The sequence below is a fragment of the Oncorhynchus masou genome, chromosome 6 (assembly GCF_036934945.1).
Source record: "Oncorhynchus masou masou isolate Uvic2021 chromosome 6, UVic_Omas_1.1, whole genome shotgun sequence".
In the NCBI taxonomy this organism is placed as follows: Eukaryota; Metazoa; Chordata; class Actinopteri; order Salmoniformes; family Salmonidae; genus Oncorhynchus; species Oncorhynchus masou.
The window spans coordinates 69,460,907-69,473,591 of record NC_088217.1 but is presented as its reverse complement, the minus strand read 5'-3'; the positions used below and the strand labels follow the sequence as shown (position 1 = coordinate 69,473,591).

Genomic DNA, 12,685 nt, shown 5'->3' with positions numbered 1-12,685 from the left:
TCGTTCACAGTCACCCCACTGACACCCCTATCAGACCACAGCTAAATCACAGTCTACTTGAACAGAGCAATACTCAATCATGAGGCATCAAAGCCAAAGGAACTGAGTAACATTAAGACATGCTATAGATGGAAGGAATGCAGTTTGGAAACCTACCAAAAAACAATTAGGCAACAACAAATTCAATCCCTTTTAGACAATTTCCTGGGTAAAACGTTCCACTGTAATAGTGAAGGTGTAAACTTGGCAGTAGAAAATCTCGATTGTGCATCTGTAGAAGTTTGTGAGTGCTTTTGGTGACAAGCCAAATTTCTTCAGCCTCCTGAGGTTCTTCTTCACGATGCTGTCTGTGTGGGAGGACCAATTCAGTTTGTCTGTGATGTGTATGCCGAGGAACTTAAAACTTACTAACCTTGGGAAAATCCTCTGCATTATCATTAACAGCAGACTCGTACATTTCCTCAATGAAAACATTGTACGGAGCAAATGTCAAATTGGCTTTTTACCAAATTACCGTACAACAGATCATGTATTCACCCTGCACACCCTAATTGACAACCAAACAAACCAAAACAAAGGCAAAGTCTTCTCATGATTTGTTGATTTAAAAAAAGCCTTCGACTCAATTTGGCATGAGGGTCTGCTATACAAATTGATGGAAAGTGGTGTTGGGGGTAAAACATACAACATTATAAAATCTGTGTACACAAACAACAAGTGTGCGATTAATATTGGCAAAAAACACACACATTTCTTCCCTCAGGGCCGTGGGATGAGACAGGGATGCAGCTTATGCCCCACCCTCTTCAACGAATTGGTGCGGGCACTAGAAAGGTCTGCAGCACCCGGCCTCACCTTACTAGAATCTGAAGTCAAATGTCTACTGTTTGCTGATGATCTGGTGCTTCTGTCACCAACCAAGGAGGGCCTACAGCTGCACCTTGTAACGGCTTTCTTCTACCTCCTACTCTGACGAAGAGGTGGAATAAGGATCTGACCAAAATGCAACGTGGTTCGGTCGATACATCTTTAATGAAGAAGAACACGAACAATACAAAACAACAAATCTCAAAAACCAAAACAGCCCTGACTGGTGCAACAAACACAGAGACAGGAACAATCACCCACAAACACACAGTGAAACCCAGGCTACCTAAATATGGTTCCCAATCAGAGACAACGATAATCACCTGACTCTGATTGAGAACCGCCTCAGGCAGCCATAGACTAATCTATACACCCCACACAACCCCAAGACGAAACACACTACAAATAAACCCATGTCACACCCTGGCCTGACTCAATAAATGAAGATAACCTAATAAATATAGACCAGGGCGTGACACACCTAGATATTATGCACAGATTCTGCCAGACCTGGGCCCTGACAGTAAATCTCAGTTAGACCAAAATAATGGTGTTCCAAAAAAGGTCCAGTCGCCAGGACCACAAATACAAATTCCATCTAGACACTATTGCCCTAGAGCACACAAAAAACTATACATACCTTGGCCTAAACATCAGCACCACAGGTAACTTCCACAAAGCTGTGAACAATCTGGGAGACAAGGCAAGAAGGTCATTCTATGCAATCAAAAGGAACATAAAATTCAACAAACCAATTAGGATCTGGCTAAAAATACTTGAATCAGTCATAGAGCCCATTACCCTTTATGGTTGTGAGGTCTGGGGTCTGCTCACCAACCAAGATTTCACCAAATTAGACCCAGCCAAATCATGAGAAAACAAAAAGATAATTACTTGACACATTGGAAAGAATTAACAAAAAAACAGAGCAAACGTGAATGCTATTTGGCCCTAAACAGAGAGTACACAGTGGCAGAATACCTGACCACTGTGACTGACCCAAACTTAAGGACAGCTTTGACTATGTACAGACTCAGTGAGCATAGTCTTGCTTTTAAGAAAGGCCACCGTAGGCAGACATAGCTCTCAAGAGTAGACAGGAGTATGTGCACACTGCCCACAAAATGAGGTGGAAACTGAGCTGCACTTCCTAACCTCCTGCCCAATGTATGACCATATTAGAGACACATATTTCCCTCAGATTACACAGATCCACAAAGAATTCAAAAACAAACCCAATGTTGATAAACTCCCATATCTACTGGGTGAAATACCACAGTGTGCCATCACAGCAGCAAGATTTGTGACCTGTTGCCACAAGAAAAGGGCAACCAGTGAAGAAAAAACACCATACAACCCATATTTATGCTTATTTATTTTCCCTTGTGTACTTTAACCATTTGTACATTGTTACAACACTGTATATATATATGTAATATGACATTTGTAATGTCTTTATTCTTTTGAAACTTCTGTATGTGTAACGTTTACCGTTAATTTGTACTGTTGGTTTCACTTTTGTATATTATCTACCTCGCTTGCTTTGGCAATGTTAACACGTTTCCCATGCCAATAAAGCCCCTTGAATTGAATTGAGATGGAGAAGGAGGAGGGAACACATCATGTCTCTATTTCAACAGTAAGCTACAGTACAGCTTCAACAAAACGACAGTAAGCCTCTCTCTCGCTAAAATTGTTATCATGCTCAAAGTTTACCTAAAAGCTGGCAAAGCAATTAAGAAGACTGTAAGCTGTGTTGGCCGGGGTCTGTTTTCCTCTACTCCTCACGTAAGACGGCCTGATCTGTATGGATGCTTCAGTCTAATAAGGGACCAGGGCTGAGCTCAGTTCAACACACACACTGGCACGCACGTACGCACGTAGACACACAAACACACCGGGCGCTAGGTTCGGGCTTAGCCAAAATAAACACGGCCATTGTTGTGAAAATATGGAGGCCTGTGGCTAGAGCAGGTTGTGTGTCTGTGTGTGTGGGGGGGGTTCATTGATGGAACATAACAGTGCTTCGTACTCATACGTACGCACGCACGCATACACACGCACGCACACACACACACACGCACACATACACTCACCTAATTAGCAGGAATGCATTCTATGGGATCAGGCATACCAGACAGTTTTTCCAGGAATTAAGAAAAGCTTGTTGACAGTCTGATGGTGTAAGGTAAAGAGCAGGAATTTGGTGAGAGAGAGAGAGAGAGAGAGAGAGAGAGAGAGAGAGAGAGAGAGAGAGAGAGAGAGAGAGAGAGAGAGAGAGAGAGAGAGAGAGAGAGCGAGAGAGAGAGAGAGAGAGAGAGAGAGAGAGAGAGAGAGAGAGAGAGAGAGAGAGAGAGAGAGAGAGAGAGAGAGAGAGAGAGAGAGAGAGAGAGAGAGAGAGCGAGAGAGAGAGAGAGCGAGAGAGAGAGAGAGAGTGAGAGAGAGAGAGAGAGAGAGAGAGAGAGAGAGAGAGAGAGAGCGAGAGAGCGAGAGAGACTATTAGTTCAGTTTCTTCTTCATCTGCTGAATCTCATTATCTCTCTCTCTAATAGCACTGGGCACTACAGTAGGTTGAACCATGAGAAAATAGGTCAGTTGATGGGAAGGTACACTCTGGTAATCACACCAAAGTGACCTTTTAAGACCAATGTATTCCTGGACTGGCTACCTTGACATAGCAGCACAAGACTGGCCCTTTTGTGTCCACAAGGTTTGATTCTGCTGGAGTTTTTTCACCCATCTCCCTTCTTCTTTTCCTTTTCAAAGGAATATATAAGTGGATTAACCCTGTTGTTTTTTATTCCAAAATAATTTCATCCTCAACTGCTCCTTTTCAGCGTATTGTAATGACAGCACATTGGTAGGAATACATTGAAAAACAAAAGAGACACTTTATTTTGTGACTCAGTTATGAGAAGAGCTGTTGAACAATATACTTATAAAAGCTATATTTCTTTCATATTCAAGCCTTGGAACTTAACTTTCTAGTGCGGTTTCTTTGTTCGTTTTTGCTCTCTAGCCATCCACTTATTTTGGCTTTTTAACTAGTTTCACATACATCTGTCCTGTTCTCTGGCTCCGTGTGGTCCACAATGTCCTCATCCATTACTTTCCCTCTCGTCAATTCATCATGGACCAGTCATAAGCTCGTTAGCACAGGGCCTCCTCTCTCTCCTGCAAAATCACAGGGAGTTCATTTACCAAAATGACCTGGAACCGTCATGGTTGACACTCATTCAAATCAATCGAACCATGGAGGTAAAAACACACCAGATCTACTCTACTCCGGCCACTGAGGTTGAGCTATCATTGTAACTCAACACAAAGCCAAGGCTGTGCCGTAAAGCTGTCTTAAGACAGTCAGGCACATTTGTAACCCACGTTGAGTGGGGAATCCATCCTTTGTGAGCGAGACAACCGTGGCAACGGTCTGCAGGAGGCCTTTACAACAGAGTGTATAGAGGAAACGTGGAGATACACTCAATTAAACAGAGCTTAGAGAGGAGGCAGGCACAGGAGGGGGTGACCGGGTTAGTGTGACGGCACAACGCAACCAGAAAATACAACAACACCATCATCACCTCATCTCCTCTAGTTGGAGAGACATCGAAAAAAAGGAATGCGCTTTCTCTAAATCAAACGGTATCCAGTCCGGAGGTCTCCAGTCTCCAGCCTCCAGTCCGGAGCCTCCATAGACGGCCTCCAGTCCGGGGCCCGCAGCGAAGGTGCCCAGTCCGGGGTCGGCGAAGTGGGTCCCCGCATCAGAGGTGCCAACAAAGTGGGGTGAGCCAGTGGTGGAGCGGGGTCTGCGTCCCGCACCTGAGCCGCCACAGTATAACACAATCTCAACACCTCTTTCAAATGACTAAGAACATTCAATAAGGAGGGCACAACGGTTGATAAATGAGTTTCAAATGTCAACTCCAAATCTGCTGGGAGCACGGAATATTCTTGTCCTGGTCCATTGTGGATTGATACTACAGTTAAATAGCATAGGCTACAGTAACGAGTAATAACAAAAAAATAAACACACCAAAAAACGGTGTTTTCTCAATAGTCTAAGTTTGGAGTGTTGGCAGCCAACATTGTTGTAATTGGCTTCAAGAGCCTTACATGTCTTTACGCATTGCACTTCTCCTCAAATAAGAAATACTAGGCTCCCATGAATTGTATTGTATGTGTGAGGCACGTTCTCAAATAGCAAGATATAGCCCAGGCCTACCTTTGATACCACATTACAGGACTGAATCATTTAAATACGTTTTGGAGGAGAGTGTCTTTGTTAACCCGATGAGAGGCGCTCTTTGGAGATGGGGGTGGATACTGAACAAGTTAAATGAAGTATGCAGGTCGGCATATGTGTGCAGTATATTTTCAAGTCAAGGCACTCTGACGAATGAAGCATTAAACACCTTTTACGGATGGGCTATTTTGCAAGGCTGGGATAAAAAAAGACACGAGGCATTGCTGTTGATGTCACGGCCGTTAAAAGAAGAGGACCAAGGTGCAGCGTGGTGAGCGTACATTCTCTCTTTATTTGGAAAATGGCGCCGAACAAAACAATAAACGCGAACTGTGAAGCTAAAGGCTAAGTGCCCTAAACAAAGTCAACTTCCCACAAACACAGGTGGGAAAAAGGGCAGCCTAAGTATGGTTCTCAATCAGAGACAACGATAGACATTTGTCCCTGATTGAGAACCCTACCCGGCCAAAACATAGAACTACACAACATAGAACATAGAATACCCACCCCAACTCACACCCTGACCAAACCAAAATAGAGAAATAAAAAGGATCTCTAAGGTCAGGGCGTGACAGTTGAACCAGGCTTAGTAGCCTAGGCTTAGGGTAAGAGTAGCAGTGGGCTTAATATGAAATGGAAAACAATATTTCAAAATAGGATGGGGTCAGAAGCATGATATCTTAAATGGCTTCTCTCGTTCCATGGCACTGTGTACACACAGTGTACTAGCACATAGAGGCTGCTGCCTGCATACATACTTGAAATCATTGGCCACTTTAATAAACGGAACACGAGTTACTTTAATAATGCTACTTCAATAATGTTTACATATCTTGCATTACTCATTTCATATGTATATACTGTATTCTATACTATATATTGCCTATGCCACTCTGTCATTGCTCATCCATATATTTATCTATTCCATTCCTTTCCTTAGATTTGTGTGTGTTAGGTATTTGTTGTGGAATTGTTCGATATTACTTGTTAGATATTACTGCACTGTCGGAACTAGAAGCACAAGCATTTCTCTACCCTCGCAATAACATCTGCTAACCATATGTATGTGACCAACAAAATGTGATTTGATTTGATTTGACACTAAGGCCTAAATATTTTTAAGCACAACATTCACACGTCTACACAAATTACTAGGCCTCTGTCAATTGTATCGTTGCCTATGTTTGAGGCAGGTTTTCAAAAAAATATCAGCAGTTGATATGGAGGACTGAATAGTTTGGAGTAGCGTGTCTTTGGTAGTCGAATGAGGTGCATTGTGAATAATGAAAATGTATGAGGGTAAAAAAAACTACAAAATATTTCAAAGCACTCTCAGTAGGCCATTTGAAACCCCTTTATTCATAGGTTACCTGGATAATGGCCAGGATAAAATACGCACCTATGCTGTTAAACCAGTCTCGATTAAGGTCAGGGTAGGCTATGTTTGGTTATTAATCAAATGAAATGAAATTTCGAGGACACACCTCAAATATTGCCACCCCTACCACCTCAGCACAAGGGAGATGATGTAAAGACAGATAAATTGCCGAACCTCGCGTTAGGGCTGGAAAATGCCCGTGTGCCAATGATGACGAAATTGCAGACTAACGTGCGTTTGACACTTGCGCCTCCTTAGCGCCAGAAAGAAATAGCGCTTTAGTGTGTGAACATTTCTTTATAAACTGGTCTTTACACAATATTCAATTGTCACCACATGAATGATTTCCGACACTAAGCTGCACATCTGGAAACAGCTCAGCTGAGTCATGTCACAGCTTAACATTTACATTTGAGTCATTTATCAGACGCTCTTAGCCAGAGGGACTTACAGTAGCGAGTGCATGCGTTTTCGTACTGGTCGCCCTGTGGGAAATAAACCCACAACTCTGACGTTGCAAGTGTCACACTCCACCAACTGAGCCACACAAGGCTATTACCATGACATTAGCAAAACATGACCAAAAAACTCAAATAAGTCAGGCTTTACGGTCTGGCTTAATTGTTTCCATCCTTATGTGACCCATACCCACACACCCACCCTTCCTGTCTCTCCCTCTCCTTATCCCTCTCCTTATCCCTCTCCCTATCCCTCTCCCTTATCCCTAATGACCATTCCTTCTTTGTGACAAAAACCCTGTAAAGATTTCCCTATGTGTACTCCAATGCCACTCTGAATATCTCCAATGGTCAGACTCATTAACAGCCTCTGTCAGACCCAGGGCATAGTGGCAAAACCATTCAACTAATGATCTACCAATGTTAAATTATGTACAGTGCGAGGCTACTTGTACCTCAGTCAACCACCCATTGGTCAAAACCTATAAAAAGAAAGCCACGTCACATTCCATTACCCAGAATCCTCAGCCATCCTACTGCACAGCACAAATGCTGTGATGACATATTAGTTGCCAGTTGAATCTAAAGAGCTATGCTGGCATGTTGCTAAACTTCCATTTAAAAAATCACACAAGCTCTTCACTAAAAAGCCTGTAAAACATAACATAGCTCATCTAATCCCTGCACATCAACTAGCGTTTGTACTATTTTCACATAAATAATGGTTCACTGCAAAGGCAACACAAGAGTGGCATACCCATGTTGTACCCTTAGTTTGGGTAAACTGGTGCAAAATGGTACCATCGAATGCAGGAAGACCCACAGCTATATTCTGTAACTAGGTTATATAGTAGCTAGCCATGCTCTATTCAAAACATGTGATCAGATTTGTATTCTTCCATCAAGTGTGACACTGTTTATGTTCATTTACATTGCTGCTGATGTAATGCAGGTATACCATTTAAAGTGTTCAATCCATTTAATGAAAAACAGTTTCTTCCATTGACATTTAACCAATTGTTGATCTATAGTGGAACATAACGTATCACGTACGTCAGTGAGCAGTGACTTTTATCCAAAGAGACTTACAGAGACGAGACATGTTCACACGTGATCATATTGTTGATCCCAGGAAAACCGCCACGGGGGACTCAGGAGGACCCATCATACTCCATTACATTTAGCCCTTTAGTTCTTCTCCCCTCCTTTCATTCTTTCCAATATCCTTAAGCAGTATGGTGGATGGGAGGTAAGGAAGGGACTTCCTGGGAGTCTCTGCTCCTGGTATATTATATTATATTAACCCTGGTATTGTCTCTCCACAGACACATGCGGATCCAAACGCAAACCTCCAATCTCCCCGTCCACTTCCTAATAGACGGGGGGGAACCTACGTGACGTTATTCAGTTATTCAGGTGAAATCTCTTAAAACCGTAAACATTGGGTAGTAAGGTGCAGCAGTCATTGAGGTGAAACATCTCCACTATATTTTAGCTTTGTTCCGGTGTGCCTTGAAGATAGTCCCCTAAGCAATCTCAATCCTGCCCTTCCCTCCTATCCTCTCCTCTCCTCTCCTCCGCAGCTATGCACTTTCCATTCCCCGTGCAGCATCTTCAACACAGCTCTTACCCACGGCAGAGTCGGGGTCATGCCCACTGTTTCCATTCGACTCACCTCAACAACCATTTTAAAATCGACTGTCTAAAACAAACATTTTTCCTCCCTCCGTCTTATAAATGATTGAAGCTCATTTCCTTTCAATTATGCACGACGCATCACCAGCGCCAGAACTCAGCGCCGGCCCTGCAGCATCATCCTAAGACAGGAAGGACTGTAAAGGTGTGATTCGGACATAGAAAGTGGATAGAAATATGTTTCTGTATGCCATTGATGAGTTTATTGAGTAGTTCAGTACGGTCTTTGCATCAGGTATGTGGTGTGTCTCGGGAAGAAAATGTGAAAGGATATGGCGTTGCAACATTTCTTAGAAAGGCCTCGCCAAGACAACACATTTATTTAACACATTTAGAAGGAATTGGGATCATTACATTCTGATACCTTATTTTCAGCACAAAGTCCATTTTCAAATAAATAATATCAATTCATACATAATAACTATATTTTATTTTATTTTTAAGGAACTGTCCAAATAACTGGTCATATCTAAGTCACTACAGTGCATATCCTACGCTTAAAACCTCCACACAGTTACCTGCAGCCAACACACACACACACACACAGACACACACACACACACACACACACACAGACACAGACACAGACACACACACACACACACACACACACACACACACACACACACACACACACACACACACACACACAATCACCTGAGAAGAAGTTCTTGGTCCTCAGGTAGCTCACGCTGAGCCGTAAGATAGAGAGTTTATCCAAGCTGGAGGTGACCTCCTCTGGGAAGGGCAGTAGACTGGCCAGACGGTCCAACTCAGAGTTCAGACGGTCCCGGTGGCGCTTTGATGGGTTAGACTTGGTCCCTTCAGATGGAGCCGTCTGTTTCTCTCTGAGGAGGAGAAGAGACATGGGGTTTATTAGGGAATCACAGAGGAAATTATAAAGCCAGTAGGCTAATTCTCTCAATATTAATAAGAAGGTAAACAGTGGACATATTACCACTCAGTACTCACTTTTGGTCTTTCACTTCGATGCTAAATGATAAAGCATATAATTAAATATTTGGTATTAATAATAATAATATAAGTTTAATCGTAAATAATCATCATATCAATAATAATAACAATAATAACAACAATATGATTATAATTATGTTCTTATTTTCTTATAAGTTTACTTATTATTTGCGCTCCTATTTAGCTTATTTTTTAAACAGTTATAGATAAGCAACAATAACACTGTAAACACAGTGTGAAAAAAATATTAATAGTCAAGATACAAGTACTTGAACGTTTCACACGATACATTAATGGCACACTGACCTATGAAAAATACTGAAACGAAAATGAATACAAAAGGCCTGAGAATGATGAGCACGGAGTACTGGCATGGGTTCGTTTGGATTCGAATGGAATCATCTCTCTCCATCTGAATTGAACATCACTTCAACCATTTGACCTCATCGTGATTAGGAGTCAAATTATTATTTTTTTGTTATTTTTATTTTGGACATTATGCATCATTATCCTGACACAATATACTATATAGGATAAACATACTGCTTATAATATATAAATATAAATATCCAAATCTGTCTGCACCAAAGAATATTGAAAATATATGTATGCTATTTGGATGGATCGTGAGTGACTATCACGGCATATACCGTTGTTTCATATATTATCAAATAATAAAAAATAATAACGTTATGGTGTGCCATTTTAGTTCATTGTGCAAGCCAATGCAACGTTTAAAAAAACTCTCACTTACTCTCTTTGCACCGGTTTTCTTCTTTTCCGTCCAGCATACATGGTTGAGGCTTTACTGCGGTATAGCCGAATTATTCAACGTTAAGTGAACACCGAGCCGACCTACATAAACCCGGTAATGGTTGTCTAATAACCCATCTACTCATCCCCAGATCTTGTCCAGAAGGAACACTGTTTTCAAGAATGGATCAAGCAATGAACCGATGAATCAGTCCTCTTGTCCTACATCAATGACGTTGATGTTTGTCAGGCGGTTCAAATAATTACGGCCACAAACTAATACTGACAACGATTGTATAAACGCTATTGCAACTAAACGCCGTATCACAATGAAATAGAGTTTCCCAACAAATAAGCAATGCTAAATTGACATTTGTCAAAAAGTGTCAGCAGCAAATGCATCCCTTCCGCCGTGTTTAACCGGTGCGTAAAATGCTGTTGACATCCGATATTAAATGCCTTCCTCGTCATGCAAAGTCCATGTCATCATTCGTTTCGAAACAAAGTTAAAATTAGTGGGGAAAAAATAGAAGAGGAAATAATAACGACATTGAAATATGTTGCAGTTTTTTCGCTAACGCATCTTTGCAAATCTCCTCTTGTGGCATGAGCAGCTAAAGCGCGCTCTCAAACTGAGCACACAACCCCCTTCAAAACCCAGTTAGGCCGGGGTACATGCATTGGACTGGACTGACCAGGAAACCCGCACAGATTTGTGCAAGAGCGCGCAAGGATCAGAGGTGGAGGCGCGCGAATCAGAGGCCTTGAGTTAGAGGGCGCGCGCAAGGATTAGGCCCCAGGTTAGAGGGCGCGTGCAATTAACATAAATAGGATCAGCACAAGGGTCCATTTGGTCACTGGCACAACTATTTGTGAAGTTGGTTAGCTATTAGGCTATGCAATTATATATTTAGTGAAGTTGGAAAACCTTTCAGAAGTTTAAATAAATAGACAGGTATAACTAAATCTTGATTTGCTCATTTTGGTTATGCCCTTCTATTACTAAATTAACCACGAGGACCTTTCCTCAGGTGAGATAAGGAAACTTCAAAACCTTCCAAAAATATTTTTTTCTTTCTTTCTTGTAATAGCCCCAATTTTTTTTATTCCTGTTTCAGTCCAGAATTACCAAAAAAGTGAGTTGTGTGTAAACATGTAAAACCAGAAGGCTTGTGGTAATGTTATGTGAGTATGCTCCCTCTAGTGACCAAAATGAATATGACATAAAACCGTTTCATAAGTGGCAGGGTCAAACTACTACTTCTACTTTTACAGATGACATAACATGGCATAAAGTAACATAGCATAACGTAACATAACATAGCAAAACATAACATATATCTTTGAAAAATGTACATCTTTACAGATAAAATAATGATTGGAAATAAATACTCCAACTGCTCCCTCTCCTCCTATCCTGTGGGAATTATGAAGGCCCTCAGGCATACCGTATCAAAAATATGCAAACATAGAGCAAATCAGAATGGGGCAAATAATTTTTCGTGGAACTGTAGCTTATTAACAGAATATTCCAAATGTACCACAAAAAGGGTGAAAAATAAATGGGAGAGGGATCTTGGGACACAGATCACAGAAGATCAATGGTCTGAAATGAATGAGCAATCCCAGAGAGTTTACATTAACACAAGATACAAGCTTTGTCAGTACAATTGTATTCATAGAGCTTTATCTTACACCTGAAAGAATGAACCTCTTGTCCCCACACTGCCCTCGCTGTAAAACAGAGACAGGTTCTCTATTACACAGGACATGGGCCTGCTCTGAACTTGGTAGCTGGAGATTGAAAGTATTTTACACAAGGTCCTTCATAGGGAAGTACATATAACTTCCATGATGACGATCCTTGGTGATCTATATACGATTTACAAAGAATTAAGAATTTATTTATTTAGCTTCGCTATGACTGAGGCCAAAAGATGTATAACTTTTAAGTGGAACCATGAGGATCCTCCTCATATCACTCAATAGATTAATGAGGTCAGCCACTAGAACAAAATAACATATGATATGCAAGGTGTCCCACAGTCCTTTCATAAAACTTGGGATTCCTGGATAGAATACATAGAGTCATTATAACATTTGATCATTGTTGGGTGTATGGTGTGTGATTTGAGGTAACATCTTGAACAGAGTACCCCAACTGGTGGCATGCGAATGGTTTTATTTGGTCTCCCAAGTTTTCTGAGCAAAAAAAATGTCATTTGAAATCTGTTGAAATCTGTTCACAAGTATTCCCACGGATAATAGAGAGACATACTATACTGTATGTGATTGTAAACAAATAATACTAATGAA

General features: G+C 41.3%; 1 protein-coding gene across 1 annotated transcript in view; it reads right to left on the bottom strand.

The window, feature by feature from the left end:
• The window catches only part of ahr1b (aryl hydrocarbon receptor 1b), a 96,776-nt gene extending 85,715 nt beyond the window's left edge, over positions 1 to 11,061 (bottom strand). The window contains 3 exon segments of the mRNA XM_064969503.1: positions 9,299 to 9,489; positions 9,614 to 9,634; positions 10,371 to 11,061. Of these exon segments, the coding sequence (XP_064825575.1) occupies positions 9,299 to 9,489; positions 9,614 to 9,634; positions 10,371 to 10,411 (253 nt within the window). The 5' untranslated portion in view covers positions 10,412 to 11,061.
• Between the last annotated feature and the right edge of the window lie 1,624 nt (positions 11,062 to 12,685).